The 19773-nt window shown below is 45.3% G+C and overlaps 1 protein-coding gene across 2 annotated transcripts in view; it reads right to left on the reverse strand.

Annotated features, from left to right (window-relative positions):
* Window positions 1-1316: 1316 nt before the first annotated feature.
* Window positions 1317-19773, reverse strand: part of SLC13A5 (solute carrier family 13 member 5) — a 56085-nt gene continuing 37628 nt past the window's right edge. For both annotated transcript variants that reach the window (XM_005298923.4, XM_065573012.1), the window contains 8 exons: window positions 18982-19153; window positions 17007-17129; window positions 16099-16311; window positions 13889-14010; window positions 12843-12961; window positions 10131-10292; window positions 5491-5628; window positions 1317-4278 (listed from right to left, as the gene is read on the reverse strand). In XM_005298923.4, the coding sequence (XP_005298980.3) occupies window positions 4150-4278; window positions 5491-5628; window positions 10131-10292; window positions 12843-12961; window positions 13889-14010; window positions 16099-16311; window positions 17007-17129; window positions 18982-19153 (1178 nt within the window). In that variant the 3' untranslated portion in view covers window positions 1317-4149. The remainder of the gene's footprint in view (window positions 4279-5490; window positions 5629-10130; window positions 10293-12842; window positions 12962-13888; window positions 14011-16098; window positions 16312-17006; window positions 17130-18981; window positions 19154-19773) is intronic.

The raw sequence follows: 19773 nt of genomic DNA on the forward strand, positions 1-19773 counted from the left end.
GGAATGCAAGCAGCAGACATAACCTAGCACTGACATAAACAGAGTGCAATTCTCCTTGCTTTGCCAATATATATTTACTCAAGGCACTGGAACAAGACGATACGCATGCTTGATGCTGAAGAAAAGCCTGTTTGTGCCTATTACACTGGAGACATTGTACAAGACCAGATTCTGACACCTATACTTGGATTAGATAGTACCTTACTCTACGGGGTAATATCATTGAAATGAATGGCACTTCTTGTGGAACAAGGAACTACTCAACACAAATATGGGTGGCTGAAGGGCACTAAATAAAAATTCCTTTCCCATATGGCTGCTCAGCAGTGTAAACTTGGATTATCAGCCACTAATTTTGCCGCCTGGGGGAGAGGGGACAGCTTTGACATGACAAGTAAGCCAAGCATTCGTGTAAAGTTTGCATTCAGCAATTAAGGGTACTCATGTGTCTGAGGCAATTCCTCCCATTTTAAGCCCCATCTTGGGTCTAGGCTTTAACTTGACCAGTTTAGCATGTGTTGAAGTCTACACTGGTTTTTAGCAGGTGTTAGCTAACACACGAACAGCCCACCTTGGAATCCTAGTCCGGGCAAGGCCTGGAATTCCGCTTCTGCCCCCTTCCCACAAACCAGATCATCATCCCTGGGGCTGATTCTCCACCCCATTTACCTCCACTGATTTCAATGCACTGACACCAACATACAATGTAATGCAACAGAGTGTAATGCAATGTCATCAAGCCCTGTGTTGGGTAACAAGAAAAACCAGCCATGCTGGGAAGAAGATGGAGTTCACCCACTTGTTATTTGGCAAGTTCACATCCTGTGACTTTTCCATTTAAGTTGCCTTAGAAAGAAAGAGTTGATATTTGAAGGACCATGCAGGAGTGGCGCCAGGGTTTTTGGCTCCCTAGGCGGGGGTCCTTCCGCGCTCCCGGTCGTCGTCGGCAGTTCTGCAGCGGGGGGCGTCCTTCCGCGCTCCTGGTCTTTGGGGCACTTCGGCAGCAGGTCCCGGAGCGAGTGAAGGACCCGCCGCAGAATTGCTGCCGAAGACCCAGAGTGCGGAAGGACCCCCCGCTGCCAAATTGCCGCCAAGGGTGGCAAAATGCCACCCCCCCCAAATCCTGGTGCCCTAGGCAGCCGCCTAGGTCCCGCCTAAATGGAAGCGCCGGCCCTAGGACCATGACATGTATGAAGAGGACTCAATGATTACAATAAAAAGGGCTCAAACCCTTTGAAACCAGGTTCTTTCTTTTCACACCTATATGTTCCTCCTGCCCCTCCCACTCCCGATAAAAAAAGTCTTATAAGCCCATATAGGAAAATAAAGTTTAATTTCAACTTCTGCAGCAATACAGGGAAAAGATGCCCTGACTGACATGAGAACTCAAGTAACAACTTCATTTCCTCTTCTTACAAAAATTCCCCACAGCTCACTCCTGCACACAGAGCTGGGGAATGACTAAGTTAAGGCCCTTCTCAGAAACCTACATTTCAGAGCAAATTTTTTAATTCAGTTAATTTAGACAGGAAAACTAAGAACTAGTCCTAGCATTCTAGTGCTACCAGATTTTACATCCCAGCTACAGCGGGATGAAAAAATGATTATTTTCAGTTCATTGGCAAATTTTGAAAAGTCATGAAAAAATATTCTGGGTGGAAAGAAAGATTTTGTTTTGATTTTGTCCATTTGCAAACTCTTTTGAATTTTATTTGAGTTTTTTAAATAAAAGAAAGGAAAGTTTGGAAAGGAAAAGTTGTTTCAAACTGAAAACTTGAAATGCTTCATTTTGAAAATATTGAAATGAATCTGCTTCAAGTTTTGGTGTCACCAAGTTGACTGGAAAGTCTCACCCAGCTCTCATCCCACCAGTCAAAAATGAGAATTGTAAGTTAATCCTCTCCAGCAAAACGGTCCTTGGACCAGCTCCTGTGAAGTCACTGTGAGCTGAGGGCAATCAGCATCTCCGGGCAGGCACATTGGGCCAGATTTACAAAGGGATTTAGGCACCAAAAGATGCAGAGAGGTGCAAAGTGGGATTTACAAAAGCACTTGAGCAAGTAAGTGCCGAACACCCATTAATTTCGTGTATCTGTTTAGATAAGTGTTGATCAGATGCCCACAACCATATTATTTCTTGCTTGGACTGGGATCTTCCTTAACAGATTGACAGATATTGCTTGTTAGGTGAAGTTCACCAGCCACAGAACCCAACAGCTAATCTGCGTTGTCGTCACCCTGCAGTTATAGGGAGAGGGCCACCCAGGTTGCATTGGGCCCTTGGCCACACTACAGACTCTTTAAGCCTAGGGTTGCCAGTTCTGGTTGGACATATTCCTGGAGGTTTCATCCCATGACATAACCTTTCATTAAAGATTCATCTTTAATTCCTGGAAACTCCAGGACAATCCTGGAGGGTTGGCAATCCTACCTGAGATGAGCATGTCCTTTAGAGAGGCCAAGTGCAACTCTCACTGCAGTCAATGGGGTCAAGGGTGCTCAGCACCTTAAACGATCAGACCCTTAGACAATGAATTTAAATCATTATTAAAGTGTTTTCCCTTCAGGACATGCCTCTTGCTCTCACACCAGAGGTTTTTGTGGATAAATAGTTTCCTTGTTTTTAAAGACAAAGCAATAATTAATTATTTTTTCCAGTTCTATAAAGAAAGTCATAATAACAACAACATTTAATATCTTACAAACATTAACTCATTAGGGACCAAATCCTGAAGCCCTTATTCAGGCCGATCTCCCAGGGCTGCAGGAGTTGGGCTCTTAAGCCTCACAACACCCCTGTGAGGTAGGTAAGTATCATTATCCTCATTTTGCAGCTGGGGAAACTGAGGCACGGAGCAGTGAAGTGATTTGGTCAAGGCCACATAGTGAGTCTGGGAACAGAACTCAGGAGGTGCCCAGCATCCAGTCCTATGGCCATTCCACTAGATCATGTGGCCATGGCTTCCATTAATTTAGTCTCCAAATACTAAATTAAAACCTTCCCCATGACACTGGCACAGACGTATGGCCAGATACATCTGTAGCTGTCTGCCACCAGCTGCTTCAGAAAATGGAGAGAAATCATAGTGCTATTCCAGTTATAAACCAGGTGCTACAAAACACTTAACACACAGGACCTTCATCAGACAAAACTGCTATTGGAGCCCCTGGACCCAGTCCTACAGGGATCCATGCATAAGGATTTCAGGACTCAGTCCACAAATAGCTTTAAATTCACTCTCTGGTTATTGCTATACTTTGATACAAGTTGGAAGAGTGTTCCTGCTTAAAAGCTGGTCTTTCAGGCCTTGTCTTCGCCCCAGAATTAACGAGTTAACTAGCACTCTGCTGGTAGGCACTTAGAGGGTTAATCTCGGAGGTTTAACTACACCTGGAAGTCTTGCCGCCCATCTTGATCACTTCCACGCTGTCTAATAAAGTACTTGCCCTGTTGAAACCACACATACTTCTGAGTGCAACTTGCGTCAACGTGAAGCTGACCATGATTCAGCCTTGCTTGATGCCAAGTCATGGTCAGTCAGCCTGGTGTTAGTCAACCCGACTCTTCACTGTGAGGATTTGGGAGTGATGACAAGGCCTCAGGGAACATTGCTGGCTCTGTACTTGGAAGTACACCACACCGCACGGCTGAGCCCAGTCTAAATGAACCATTCCTGCGTTAGCCTGCAAGTGACAGCTGGGACACTCAGTGCAATTACTGACTGGCGGACACTGGAGGACGTTAAGGAACTGCAGCAGGCCTCAGACTGTATGAAGTGTCCGATGCTAATGATTTCCAAGTGCACACTAGTTACACGGAGGTGCGATTCATTTTTTGCAGCGCAGCCTCTCTTCCATTTAATAAAGTTAAATAAAATCTTGAGCTACATCCCCATCTTGCTTGGAGAGAAACAGAGATCACAGGCATGAAACGGACACAGCTCCTCAGACTTCGGTGCGGAAGCAGCACTTACGGCTCAGTCGCAGCTGGAATGAGTTGATTTGCATTTGACCTGAAATTTAGACCTCAGAATGTTGCATTCATCCTAACCCAGCATCTGAGGTGCTGATAAGGCTCTAGACAGGACGTGGGGCCAGGAGGAAACAGTACTAGGGTTCCTTTGGGTTTTCTGATAAATTCTTTACTGCTCACTTTCCAGCTGTGTCATTGGCCCAGGATGGGAACGTGTCCAAGCTGAACATGGGACGTCCCCAGGTATTGATGGCCAAAGTGATGCAGAGGACTCCGATAATGTTCATCACTATTCCAGATTTAGCCTGGAGGGGAAAAACAAAAAACAAAACACCAGCACAAATGAGTCTCAAAAGACCTGCCAGAACTCTTGAGCATAAACACAATGAAGAAACTTGAAGGTGTTCTTAAGCTCCTCATCCTATTAAAGCAGAGAGATAACCATTGTGCTGGCAGTTCTGTGTTCTTCTGTAAATGGAACTGCCATGGAACATGGTGCAAACTCTTAGCTTTGTAATTAGTTTGGAATCTTGAAAGACTGTCAAACAAGATAGTTTCCACTGTGGTATGCAGTGTAGGTCCCAAGGTATTAGAGAGACAAGGTGGGTGAGGTAATATCTTTTATTGGATCAACTTGAAAGCTTGTCTCTCTCACCAACAGAAGCTGGTCCAATAAAAGATATTGCCTCACCCACCTTGTTGTCAAACAAGATGCATTTATTGGCTAAGGGCCAGATTCGGCCACAATGAGGCCATGGCTACACCACAGCTTAAGTTGACATGTTATGTTGCTCAGGAGTGTGAATTAGCCACCCCTGCTGAGTGACATAATTTATGCTGATTTAAGCGCTGGTGTGCACAGTGCTATGTTGGCAGGAGAGCTTCTCCCGCTGACATAGCTACTGCCACTCGCAGGGCTGGAGTAATGAAGCTGATGGGAGAGCTCTCTCCCGTTGTCTTAGAACGGCTACACTAGAGAGTTTACAGCTGCATCGGTGCAGATTAGATTCCAATCCGGCACATGGGTGGACTCCAGAGAGCCCCATTGACTTCAGTATGGCTCCGCCTGGTGCAGCAGTTCGCCTGCACGCCATCAATTGCAGGATCAGTCTTACTCATGTTGAGGAGGATGTTCTGCTATTGGCCACTATGGGCCCAGGATCAGGCCCCCTGCTACACTAATGCAAACCCACTGAAAACAACGAGGTTGAGGTGAGCACAATTTTACCCTGTACGTATAAAAGACAAAACGACAGACTGCAGAATCAGCAGTTTTATCCTGCGTGGCAATTACTTGGAGCAAAGCGCCACTGCTTTTTACGTACGAGTTCCTATTACAACGCAACCATAACGTGGGGTGGTAGCATTAGAGCTGAGGTTGTTTCCATGTATCTCTTGACAGTCAAGGGAACTTTGGAAATGCAGGACCATAAAACTAAGCTACATCCATGATATTTACGGAAGAGGGTAATGGAAAGCTTAAGTAAAATACCAGGGAATCATCATCATCCTCTTACCATGTCCAAAACCTGGAGGTGACCGTAGGAAAACACTATCGCATTTGGAGGTGTTGCCACAGGTAGCATGAAGGCAAAAGAGGCACTGAGAGTACAAGGGATCATGATGTACAAGGGATTGACCTCGATTGATTGCGACTGGGGGAAAAGAGAACAGACGTAGTGTTAGTACTGTTCAGAAACAGAAGCAGGCAGAAAGCCTGTGAGATCCCACAGACACAACAGGTCAGTTCATCCCCCTGTATAAGTCACTTCTGAACCGTAAATTCATGATGCACTGGACTCCTCTCATAGCAAAGGGCTGCTTCACTAAACAAAGTTCATTCTAACCAGACCTGCGTATTGCACACTGCACGTTACTGATGTAGGTCAAGGCTTCCATTCTATTTCCAGAGAGAGGGACATGGGTTAATGGTTTGAATGCAAGACTAGATGATAGGAAGTCTTCAGGTCTAATCCTGGATCTGGCACAGACTCTGTGTCCTTGGGCAAGTCATTTGGAGTGGGATTTAAAGAAGTGCTCAGTGTTGGCCTAGCTCAGTTCCCATTGAAGGCAATGGGCACTTCACCATTGACTTCAAGAAGAGTGACTCTAGGCCAGTACTGATCTCTCCTGAAAATCCCACCCTAAAGGCCTGATTTTCAGACCTGCTGAGCACCCACCACTTCAGCTGGAGTCATGGGCGCTCTAGGCGCTCAGTACCTTTGAAAAATCAGGCCCTCCAGAACTCTGTCTCAGTTCCCGATCTGTAAAATGGGGATACCATTGTAAAATGTAAAATAAACACTTATTTACCTCATGGGTAAGGGTATTTATGAGGATTAGGGTAAAGGATTAGGGCTAAATTTTCTTGTTCTATGTTTTAACAGCATCTACCACAATCATAGAACTGGAAGGGACCACAAGAGGTCATCTAGTCCAGTCCCCTGCACTCATGGCAGGGCTAAGTATTATCTAGACCATCCCTGACAGGTGTATGTCCAACCTGCTCTTAAAAATCCCCAATGATGGAGATTCCACAACCTCCTTAGGCAATTTATTCCAGTGCTTAACCACCCTGACAGTTAGGAACCTCCCTTCCTGCAATTTAAGCCCATTGCTTCTTGTCCTATCCTCAGAGGTTAAGAAGAACAATTTTTCTCCCTCCTCCTTGTAACAACCTTTTATGTACTTGAAATCTGTTATCATGTCCCCTCTCAGTCTTCTCTTCTCCAGACTAAACAAACCCAATTTTTTCAATCTTCCCTCATAGGTCATGTTTTCTAGACCTTTAATTATTTTTGTTGTTCTTCTCTGGACTTTTTCCAATTTGTCCACATCTTTCCTGAAATGTGGCGCCCAGAACTGGACACAATTCTCCAGTCGAGGCCTAATCAGTGTGGAGTAGAGCGGAAGAATTAATTCTTGTATCTTGCTTACAATACTCCTGCTAATACATCCCAGAATGATGTTTGCTTTTTTTGCAACAGCGTTACACTGTTGACTCATTTAGCTTGTGATCCACTATGACCCCCAGCTCCCTTTCCGCAGTACTCCTTCCTAGGCAGTCATTTCCCATTTTGTATGTGTGCAACTGATTGTTCCTTCCTAAGTGGAGTATTTTGCATTTGTCCTTTTTGAATTTCATCCTATTTACTTCAGACCATTTCTCCAGTTTGTCCAGATCATTTTCAATTTTAATCCTATCCTCCAAAGCACTTGCAACTCCTCCCAGCCTGGTATCATCCGCAAACTTTATAAGTGCACTCTCTATGCCATTATCTAAATCATTGGGGCTCTAGTCCACAATTGGGGCTCCTAGGCTCTACAATAATAATATATTTTGCCCTTAGTGGGGCACCCAATTCCCATCCAATCCAAAGGCGGCTGCACAGACATATCGGAGGGCAGAATTTGGCTCCATAATGTTTTCAAAGCCCTTTGAAGATGATCTATCAATATATCTGAGGTACTTATATGGCCCTCATGAGCGTAGTATCTGAGTGCCTCACAGTCATAGACTCTTAGGAATGTAGGGCTGGAAGGGACCTCGAGAGGTCTCAGCCCCCTGCACTGAGGCAGGACCAAGTAAACGTAGACCATCCCTGACCGGTGTTTGTCCATGTTCTTAAAACCCTCCTATGATGGGGATTCCACAGCCTCCCTGGCAAGCCTATTCCAGATCTTAACTACCCTGACAGTTAGAAAGTTCTTCCTACCATCTATCCTAAATCTCCCTTGCTGCAGATTAAGCCTTCTTGTCTTACCTTCAGTGAACATGGAGGACAATTGGTGACAGTCCTCTTAATCACAGCCCTTAACATGTATTTATCCTCAACAACCTCCCTGTGAGGTTTGGAAAGAAGGTCTGAGGTCCAGACCTCCAACTGATATAATCTGTGTAGCTTCACAGACTTCAAGGAAGCGGCTTTAATTTATGCCAGATGAGGATCTGGTCCAAAGAGTGCCAAATTTCATTATTACTTCACTATATACTGAATCTCACTCTATATGAATTCTGTACAGGCAGGTTTCATATGGGGTATAATCTTGTTGCCCTGAAATTGCATTCAACTAAATATCTCCATAGTCACCATTTAATATCTGTTGTATTTTAAAAAGCTGCATTTGATGAATCAGTATTTCTCATGCTGGCTTTCCATTCTTATTTTACTACTGTCCACCTCTTCTAAATCAAATATATACAATGACTGTCCCAGGCCCATAACCAGCGCAGGGTGAGCAGGGCAGCTGCCCATGGTGCAAAGCCATGGGGGCGGAGAAAAGCCAGAACACCCCCCCCGGGGGGGGCACAAATATGGATGCTAAAATTCCTAGTTATAGCTCTGCTCTGTCCTGTTGGATCTTCTAGGTATTCTCTCCAGTTTTGTATTTACAGAGCTGCCAACACTGGATAGGTTCCATTAACTTCTACGTTCCCACACATAGATTTTTTTCTCCTAAATACGGCTTGCTCCATGGCCGGTTTAATTCACTTCACAATTCACTTTTGACTGCAGATGCAGAGTAACATTTAAAAATGATACTTGATGCTTTTTTTCCCTCTGCATGGTATAATTTGGGGTTCTGGTCAAATTTATATGGAGTTCTTTTGTTTGATCTCTAACAACATTTTGAGAGGGTTTGTCAGAGCGACACAGGAACTTGATTATAATTACTAGGCTCACAGAGCAAAACTTTTAAACATTCTGCCTGTTTTGTGGGATTCTCCAGTCCCCAGAACTTGTGTGTCAATTTAAGTCACTGCCAGCTAAGCAGCCTGGGTCAGGATAATTTTACTTGAAAGAACAGACTAAAACTCTTTACAAATAAAGACAAAACTATCTATTCGCTGTGGTGCCAACTCTGCTCAAAAAAGGCTGTGATCATTTTTATTCCTTTCCTTGTGTGTCTTCTTAGAGTTTAAAAATGGTCTGTTCTGCTCGGCAGAAATGACACAATGAACCCTATCCGGATGCTCTTGTCTTCCGTGCAAAAGAGACAGAGATGGCTGAAACATCCAAGGAAATGAATGAAGGGGGCTGGATTTGAACAAAGGAGAACAAAAATCTAGGAGAACAAAAATCTAGAGCCCTGCAGGAAGTCTGTCACAGCAAAGAAAAATAACATTTTACATGTATACAGCATTTGTAATCCCAAGGGATCCTAAAGTGTTTCACCAACTATATACATTCACGGCTCGAGGCTCCATTGCCCTACACCTTGGGTCATCATTTGCACCTGTGCAAAGTGGGGGTAAAATGTTAAACTCAGAATGGTGGGGCTTTACACACGTTTTGTACTCACTTTGCACTGGGGTAAATGAGCACACAAGGCGCAAGGCAATGGAAAAACCAAGCCCTCAGTACTAAACTTGCCCCTCTCTAAGGCAGGAAAGCATTTATGGCATGCTAAAGTCTATCCCTATTGGCTTCAATGGCACTGAAGCATATGCATATGGTTACGGACGTCACATGTGCTTAATTTTAAGCTTGTGTTTAGAGTCTATTGACTTCAGTGATGCTCCCCTGAATGAGAGACTAAAGAGGTGAAATGTTTTTGGTGGGGACTGCCTAGCACATGGGGGGAATGCAAGATAGAACTTTTAACCTCCAGGCTGCTGGCTGAATACAGCTCAAGTGACCAAAAATCTTTGGTGACTGGTGTAGGGTAAACTATTTTAAATGAGTTGGTGGCTCAGTCCACTTTCCAGTGGACAAGTGCCCACATCACACAAACCACCATTGCAGTTGGCATTAACTGGCCTCCTGATAGGCAATCTCAGGAGAGGAGCCAAGGAGGCTGAATTACTTTCTCATTCCAGGAGTTGGACCATCAAGGTTGATGCACAGTGGCAGGGCAGTGCCAGGGAAGTCTACAGTGCCGCTGCCTGTTTGATACCTATCCTGTGGATAAATAAAGGACTCCAGGGCTGCAAGTCTGGCCTTTTTCCCCACACCAGCACTAGAGCCAGCTTTGCTATCTGATGGGTTGTTTGCTAGATGCTTTCCGGAGTAACCCTATTTGCATATAAAGTCCCTTGGCTCATGACACTAAATGTGGTATTGCTCCATTTTTAAAGACTTTATCCATTTTCCTTGATTTTTAAGTCAATTTTCCAGATCAGCAGTGAGAAAACCCAATAAGAAAAAAATCTTACCAAGGACGCAAAGACAGGTAGAAAGAGGGTGGCTGTAGCTACATTACTGGTGCATTCGGTGAAGACAGCAATAACAAGTGAAAGTATCACTGCGATGGCCCATGGTGGGACAGCGTGCAATGGGGTCATCTGATCACCTAGCCATTTCGACAGACCAGAAGCCTGACAAAATCAAGAGGGGCAATTCAGTAAGACACAGAACTCTAGGCCATCCATAGTAGCTCATATTGCATGTAATGTATTGCCAGATCCAAATACACATATGAAAACAGGCCATCGATATTAGTGGTTAGCTCATTCAAGAGCAAACAAACTAGGTCATTTATAGAACACGTAATGTGATCTTTCTTAAAAAATAGTAATAATAATAATAAAGGAGATTCCCTGCCAGTTGGAAATTAAGTCAGATTTATTTTCTCTCATTCTGGTCGGAAAGAACTTACATTTTTGCCAAGTAGAAGTTCAATACTGAGTTATACCAGAGACTAAGGAAGCCACACAACTGCAGACATTTAATGAATGTCAGAGGAATCATTGAAAGAATTGCTAAGGCTTCTGAAGGTACTCAATTGAATGATTGTGTTTTCCTTCATGAATACTATCAGAGATGAACTCCAGTGTCTTACAAAAGTTTTCTGCTATGCAGTCCAAAACCACCATCTGGGCAATGTTCCAATCCAGGGCTTTGGTTTGGCCCATCATTTAAGAACAGCCCAGCCACAAAGTTTGGGAGATGGATGTGAACTTCCTCAAAGCTTGGCAGTTTGGGGATCTGGGGGTTCTGATTCAGACCCATCTCAACAGGGGTGCGTGAAACAATTTTAATGGAGCCAGGATTCTTGCAAATCCTTGCCTATTTCTAGAGCTGAATTGAAGTTAGGAACATTGGATCAGAGTAGTGGTCCAGTGAGTCCTATGTCCTATCTCTGATGTCAGTCACTACCAGACACTTCAAAGAAAGGTTCAAGAAACCCCCTCATGCAGCGTTTCTCAAACTGGAGTCCGCGATAGGTGCCACCCGGCTGGAGCCCGCATCCCACACCCCAACCCCTGCTCCAGCCCAGAGCTTGCACCCCCTCCCACACCCAAACTCCCTCCCAGTCAGAGCCCACACCCCTCACTCCCTCCTGCACCCAAACTCCCTCCCAGAGCCTACAACCCCTCCTGCACTCCAACCCCCTGCCCCAGCCTGGTGAAAGTGAGTGAGGGTGGGGAAGTGCGAGCGATGGAGGGAGGGGGGATGGAATGAGCGGGGGGCTTTGGGGGATCCAAAAACTTTTTAAAATCAAAATGGGGGTCCTTGGGTTGCTAAAGTTTGAGAACCGCTGCTCTCTATGCCTCTGTTTCACCTCACCTAGCTGCTTCCTTAATCCCTTCAGTAAATGTTTGCTTTATGCCCTGCAGTATGAGGATTCACTAGGGTTACCATACGTCCGGATTTTCCCGGACATGTCTGGCTTTTGGGGGCTCAAATCCCCGTCCGGGGGGAAATCCCCAAAAGCCGGGCATGTCCGGGAAAATCGGGAGGTCAGCCGGGCCGGGGGGCCGGCGGGGAGCCGGGTCAGCCGGGCCCGCGGGGCCGGGAGCCGGGGGGTGCGCCGGGCCGCCGGGGGTCGGTGCTACACCGGCAGTGCTGGGCGGGCCGGGGGTGGTCGGCCGGGGCCGGCACCCCAGGGCCCCAGCTGACCCAGGCTGGGAACGCCGGGGGGCCAGCCTGGGCCGCGCCTCCTCCCCCCACACCCCCCTTACCTGCTTCAGGCTTCCCGCGAATCAAATATTCGTGGGAAGCAGGGGAGGGGGCGGAGACTTTGGGGAGGGGGAGGGGTTGGGCGGGGCTGGGGGCGGGGCCAGGGGCCGTGGAGTGTCCTCCATTTGGAGGCACAAAATATGGTAACCCTAGATTCACATCCCTTCTAAACAAACCCAAAACAGCTCTGAAACGCTTAGATACATTGCTGCACTTCTGTTGTCTGGCCAGGAGTGGATCTGGGAGTGACAATATACAACAAGGAAGGCCGCTCTCCTGCTATTTGCACTAAGGAAACCTCAAGGAAGATTTCCTGTCAATATTGCAGATTCTGGAGGCTCAGGTGTTTTGGAGAAGCAGGAGTTAAGCACTTGAATTCCTGGAGTTCAATCCCTGAGGCACGCCCATCCTAACCAGACAGCAATTATGCTAATAAATAGAGAACGGGCTGAGCTGCTAAATTGTTCAAGTTACTGTCCAAATCAGTGCTTAATTTGTAATGAAAGAGATGCCGTCTCTCAAACAAGTTTTTTACATTCATAACTGAGCCAGCAAGCCCAGAGGTGCCAGAACTTTGAACTGCCAGGCCTAGAGTTGCCAGGGCTCTGAACTGCCAGGCCCAGAGGTGCTGGGGCTCGGCCATAGAATCATAGAATATCAGGGTTGGAAGGAACCTCAGGAGGTCATCTAGTCTAACCCCCTGCTCAAAGCAGGACCAATCCCCATACAGATTTTTGTCCCAGATCCCTAAATGGCCCCCTCAAGGATTGAACTCACAACCCTGGATTTAGCAGGCCAATGCTCAAATCACTGAGCTATCCCTCCCCCCATGGCAAGCCCTGGCACAAATTAAGCACTGGTTCAGATGCTGGTTCGGTTTGGACCTGTTACTACTAACAAGGGACCAGAAAGCAGAGCAGAAAGGTCACCCTGAGACTCAATGGCAGATAGAGGTGAGGACATACATCGCTTCCACTGGCCAAGGCGAAGCCTCCTCCTAGCAGCAGCACGATGTTCCAGGGCAGCTTCCTCTGAACTACCTTCCAGTCTAGCAACGGGGCTGGGAAAAAGGGCTCTTTCATCACTAAAAAGATAAAAGCAGAGCAAAGAATGCTGGGAGGAGGTGAAGACACTGACTTCGTTCAAGGCTGTATACTCAGATGTGCACTTACTGTAGCTACCACCCCAGGGCAAAGGAAGCACTAGAGCCCAATGACACACAGTGTACGTGATAGCCCAGGACAGGCATGCTAGTGAGAAAAGTGCCCATTTCAGGTGCACAGTGATATACAAAAAGCAACAAACAGTCCTGTGGCACCTTAAAGACTAACCGATGTATTGGAGCATAAACTTTCGTGGGTGAATGCCCACTTCGTCAGATGCATGTATTCACCCACGAAAGCTTATGCTCCAATACATCTGTTAGTCTTTAAGGTGCCACAGGACTCTTTGTTGCTTTTTACAGATCCAGACTAACACGGCTACCCCTCTGATAAGTGATATACAAGGGTTATGGTCAAGTGCCAGCAGTAACTAAGAAGTGGGATTAGCTCCCAGGAACTGCACACACTAAGGGCTTGTCTATACAAACACTTAGTTCGCAGCAAGCTGGAGTGTGAATCTGCCTTGCACTAGCCTTTCGCACACTCACTGTCCCCAGGCTTCATATGGACACACACTGAAAGTTCCGCTGTGCACTCTGATCTACTCTGCTTTGAAACAGGAGTAGGACAGTGTATACTAGGGAACTTTTAGCATGCCGCAGCAGGGTCCACACAGACAGTGTGTGGCAGGCTGGCCTAGGGTAGATTTACACCCGAGTCTGCCGCATGCTAATGATTCCTGCAGACAAGCCCTAAGTCACAAAGGAGTGCTTCTTCCAGCCCCGTCAGCTGGAGCTGAGAAATGGCTTCACAATCTCAGCACGGTGAGTTGTGATCTCACCACAGAATCATAAAGCTGGACAAGCTCCAAGTCAAGCATCAATATTGTCAATTTCTCTTTCCATTACCTTCTCTGTTCTGTTCAGGGCTAAAGTTATTTCGACTACAGCAGTTGAATTTGGGTTTAGTGGCAGGAACTACAAACAGTAGTAGTGCAACAAAGAGAGCTACACTGGCATCAGTAACGTACCTAAAAGAAAAAGCAGAGGGCAGGTTAGAATATGGTACGCCATTGTCTCAAAACATGGCATGCCTCCAGCATGTGTACTATTGTCCCAGTACATGGCATCCATCCAGCACACACACACACACACACCCCATTGTCCCAGTACATGGTAACCATAAGTCCTATTTACTTTTGTCTGTACAATCTCTCTATTCGGTCTTTAAGAATGTAGCAATATTTTGTACCCTGATATTGCAGATTCTGCTATCCAGACTAGCAAAACTCCACATAGCCACATTTGCATCATCTTACTTAATATCACTTTGCAATGCCTTCCATTGAAAGATCTCCAAGTGTCTTCTCTACCACACTTCTGTTAAGTAGGGAAGTGTTATCATCCTCCTTGTATCCAAGGAAAACTGAGGCACGGGATGCTAATTAACTTGCCAAAGGTTGAATGAATGCCAGGAACAGAACCCTGCTTGGATTTAGGCCGTTTGAAAATATTTCCTTTACAGACTAAGTGGCTAAAGAGCTGAAGTCCCATTTTCAAGAGTGACTTGGGCAGTAAAGTCTAAGGGCAGGACTACACTATGGAGTTAAGTCAAGCTAAGTTACGCAACTCCAGCTACATGAATAAGCTTAGGTCGACTTATTGCAGTATCTAGAGTATTGCAAGTTTCTCCCATCGACTTACCTTATGCTTCTCGTTCTAGTGGAGTACCGGAGTCGACAGTAGTAGAGCAATTGGCAGTCGATTTAGCAAGTCTTCACTAGACCCGCTAAATCGACCCATGGTGGATTGATCACCGCAGTGTCGATCCACGGTAAGTGTAGACAAGCCCTAAGTCTCATTAAAAGTCAATGGGACTTAGTGTGCATCCACTCTGCAATCAGTGGTGTGACTGCAACACATGTTGTACATGGGTACTTACTCAGGCAGTTAGACTGTGCCCAAGTCCAAGCTATTTTGGCTTCACTGCTATTGATACCCAAGCTAGTTAGATTAAAGTTGGCTCACATATATCTACCCATGGTGCAATCACACCTCCAATTGCAGTGTAGACCTACCCTTAGGCTTCTAAGCTGGGAGGTCCTAAATCACTTTTGAAAATGGATTTAGGCTCCGAAGTCACTCATGTACTTTTAAAAATGTTATACTGTAGCAAATACCAAATCCTCAAAACAACACCGAGGGCATAGATATTTAACATGTTTCCTTCATATTTCAAAGAAAAGTGTCTCACTCATACATATATTGTATTTAGTGTAGTTGACGCATTTTTCTCTTTATTCATTTATGTAGAAAGTTTTCAAGTGTAAAAAAAAAAAAAATCCTAAACACTAGTCTCTAGAGATTGGAATTGTGACCTTCGCTAGTGAGTTCTTTGAGGTAAGGGCAGCCTTTTTGTTCTATGTTTGTGCAGCACCTAGCACAGTGGAGTGATTGGGACTCCTAGGTGCTACCACAATACAAATAAATAAAAGAATAACAAACAAACAAACAGCTGCAGGTGACCAATCATCATCAGCTCGCAGGTGAGACTGGTGCATGTGAGATGAGTAAAGACACTTCTCGACAGGAAGCCAGATGAATTCAAACACTGTAGCATAGGTGGGATGTGGCAAGAAATGCTCTTAATTATGTTTCCCTTTAAAACCTGGGTGCAAGGTTAGGCGCATAGGAGGAAGATGGAGAAGCCTATCAAATCACTGAGTCAATTTCCTTGTGAGTGCCGGACAGATTCTCCTTTGCAGATGACATTACTGCATATTAAAATGATGTTCAATCTGATTTTAAAATTGAAGGGCTAATAGAAATGAATAAACAAATTGGATTGAGACACAAACAGCATAAATTCCCCTCACATTGGCTATGCCAGTCTTAGGCTGCGGCACCCTCACCAGCTGTGCCTCTTTAGAGCAGAGATTATCAATTATCTGTTGGTTTGGTGCGGTGCAACAAATGAGAACTAGAAATCAGACCTGTCCAACAACTTCCATGTGTAACTTGATACAGGATCTGAATTAAAGGCCCCTAAGGATCAAACGGGAGTAGAGCCAAATAAAGTATTACTAAGTCAGTCAAAACACTGCAGGATTCAAACTTACTCTTTATCTTTATTGAAGAGGAAGGTGGCCCAGCCAGGAATGAAGCCTGGGTCTCTGCTAAACCACAGGAGAATCAGTAGAATGAAGAGCATGAGGACATTGAATTCAGCAAAGGAGATGGAGCCTAGTTTCCGGAGCTCTGCCTTGAGCACATTGAGAGCGGCTTTCTCTTTGTCAGTTCTCTCCATCCCGCAGCCCCATGTTTTCCTAAAACTTAAAAAAAAAAAAAAAAAAAAAAGTTGTAAATATTTGCTTGCAAGCGAAAATTACCAGTGAATCCACTTTGACACTTGCCATGTGAAGCACAGAACTATGTTAGCTACTGCCTAGCATGTTATAAAGTGAACAACATCTGACTTATCCTTTGCACATAGCTGCCACTGGTTACCATCTCTTGCTGAGATGTGCGGTCTGGGGGCCAGGCACTGCACTGGGAGTCAGGAAAGCTAGATTTTGTTCTTGGCTCTGCCACAGATCTACTGTGTGACCTTGGGCAAATCACATCACCTCTCTATGCCTCTGTTTCACCTCACCTAGTTAGATTGTAACCTCTTTGTGGTAGGGACTGTCTCTCACTAAGTGTGTGTACAGTGCCTGGCACAATGGGGCCTCAATCTCAGTTGTGGCCTCTAAGTTCTACTGGAAAATAAACACTAATTACAAATGTGGTTGTAACAAGCACAATTCAATCTCACCACAGACGGTTTTAGATATGTGAAGTTTCTACTAAGATACAATGTTATGGGACGTATGTCATTCCTTGTCTATACAGTACTTTTCTTCCAGATTGCAGACCTAGCCATCATATAATCTCAGGAACATGTACCTGATGATAAAAAGACAAACCAAGAGGGCCAGATTCACACCTGCTGAGGATCTGGCCCATAACATTATATTTTTATACTTACTTGAACCCCATGAATGAAAACTGGAGCCAAAACCAAGATAACGTCAACATCAGAATCATATTAGGAAACGCAAATCCAAACCAGGAAGCAAAATTCAAGACATCACCATTTTCAGGGAACAGTCTGAGGAGAGAAAACAATGGTTTCTGTACCAAGGTCAAACCATTGGAGTATATTCTCCCTTCTATATGTGCTAATTGGAATAATACAAGAGCCTCAGGGCTCATCCATTGCTCACCCATAAGGGTCTCATCCAAAGCCAATTGAAGTCAGTGGAAAGGCTCTCATGGACTTCAGACTGTACCCTAAATGCCTTGACTGAACTTTCCACTGTTCTTTATAGAATGGTTTACATTAATTGCACACAGCAGCCCATGTTGCTATTTTTCATAATTCATAGAGCTTAAGGCTACAATGGACCATTAGATCATCTAGTCTGAATACCTGCATATCATAGCCCATTACATTTCATCCAGTTACCCATTTATTGAGCCCAAATAACTTGTGTTTGTCTATTTTGGACCCATATGACATAAGCGCAGTTTAAAGACCCACAGGTGCCCTATCAAAAACTTGGGGAAATATTCTGCTTGCAACAAGTCTGCTCAACCCCCTGTGCTTTCAGCATTCCCTTCCCCTAACTCTTTAGAACGAAGGGGATCTTCAAGAAGATAGGGATTTAGGGCATGATCCTGCTTCTATTGAAACCAATAACAAAACTTCCATTTGCTTTGATGGGACCTAGGTTTGGCTCTTAGTTTCTAAAGAGTTAGGACACATTTTGAAAAAACAGTCTAACTTTGTGCCTGGAATTTTGCATTCACAGTCAGTTGTGGATGTGACTCTATTGAAATATCAGTTGCACATTTTCTACTGGTTCCATTTGGGCCGGATGGATTTTTGAAACCTATTGGTCTACTACCTGCTGGGGCTACTGGTTCTCCAGCAGAAATCAGTTGAAGGATAGCAGTGGAGTCTACTGGAATTTCCCCTACAGAGACTGTAGCACTAAGATCAGGGGTTCCCAAACTATTGCATAGTCAAAGACAACATCTTAACAGAGAAAGAGCATCTTGTAGATGCCACCTCTCCTCTTCCATAACATCCAGGTGGCTTCTACAGCAACTGCTTACATGGAGAAATCATATTACAGAAATATTTACTGTATTTTAGCTGGCTTTTTTACGTTTTGTCCATTATGAAAAGAGTTAATCACAGTCTCCGGTTTCTCATTGCATTTCCCCTTCCCATTCGTTCCATTATAGATGGAAACAAGGAGGAGCCAGCACCATGTGACCAATCTGTTCTCTGCAGTCCACCAGCAGCCACTCCAAAGACTCCCAGGGTATGTCTAAATTGTACATTAATTCTGGGCTCTGACTCACGTTTGAGCCCAAGTCCCCCTTCCATCCACACATAAATCAGTTTGACTCAGGTCAGCAAGCCCTCAGGACCCAGGTCCTAGGACCCTGCCAGGGGGGTAGGTCAGAGCCCGAGTCCTGCTGTGACTTGGGTCCAAACCCTGTCATTTTGCAGTCTGGACACAGCTCAAGCTGCAGACCCAAGTCAGAAGGTGTGCGTAGAGCAGTATGGATGCGTTAGCACAGCTGTGAGACCTGGTGCAGGAATTGCGAGCTCAGCTTTACAATGCAGTGTGGACACTTCAAGCACAGGCTTGGAAACACCAGGTCCACAAGCCCAGGTCCCACAGACCTGGGTTTACAATGTAATGTAGACATAGCCCCAGTGGGCTACAATGACAGGCTGGGAAACGTTGATTTAGAGCTCTAACTACCCATTTGTGCTGGAGCAGAAGATGAGGAGGCAAAGCACGTCATATACATTATTCATTTTGACATATAAACAGGTAACTCTTAAAGCCAACATCAGCAGCCACCAACTAAGACTTTCAGTTGTCAAAAAGGAGAGTGAGCCCATTTAAGAGGCTGAAGGAGAAATGGCAAGAACAACTTACTGATTCATCTGGCCTTTCAAAACCAGGTTTGGCCCCGTTCCAGTGAGCGTTGCAGTTCCTCCAATACTAGCAGCATAGCACACACATAGCGTCATCCCCTTACTGATGCGTTTCTTCACTTCCCTGTCACCAAGAGCTCTGGGTTCCTCAGGAACGTCACCATTACCTATGACTGGAAATAACAAATATGAACTTGCAGTGGAGACCAAAAGCTCAGAACAGGGGCAATGTGCTTGGTGCTGCAATTTGTCTATGCCTCTTATTTTAATGAATGCCAAGCTATGTTGATTATGTCCTCATATTGTCTTATAATGATACTTATGGCAAAAAGAAGGGAGGATGGTCCTGTGGCTGTGGCACTGAATTGGGACTCTAGAAATCAGGGCTTGATTCCTGGCTCTGCCACAGACGTTCTGTGAGAGCTTGGGAAAGTTGTTTTGCCTCTCTGGGTATGTCTACACTGCATGATAAGCCCGGGCTCCGACTCAGGTTTGAGCCCAAACGCCCCTTCCGTCTACACACAAATCAATCTGACTGGGGTCGGCAAGTGCTCAGGACCCAGGTCCTACGACCCTGCTAGTGGGGGTAGGTCAAAGGCCAAGCTCCACTGTGACTCTGGTCCAAGCCCTGCCATTCTACAGTGAATAAAGGTCAAGCTGCAGACCCAAGTCAGAAGGTCTGTGTAGTGGAGAATCGACGTGTTAGTGTGGCTGTGTGACTTGCGTCCAGCCATTGTAAACCTAGGCTTACAATGTAGCGTGGACTCTCAAGCATGGGCTTGGAAACACACAG

The sequence above is a fragment of the Chrysemys picta genome, chromosome 19 (assembly GCF_011386835.1).
Source record: "Chrysemys picta bellii isolate R12L10 chromosome 19, ASM1138683v2, whole genome shotgun sequence".
Classification (NCBI taxonomy): domain Eukaryota; kingdom Metazoa; phylum Chordata; order Testudines; family Emydidae; genus Chrysemys; species Chrysemys picta.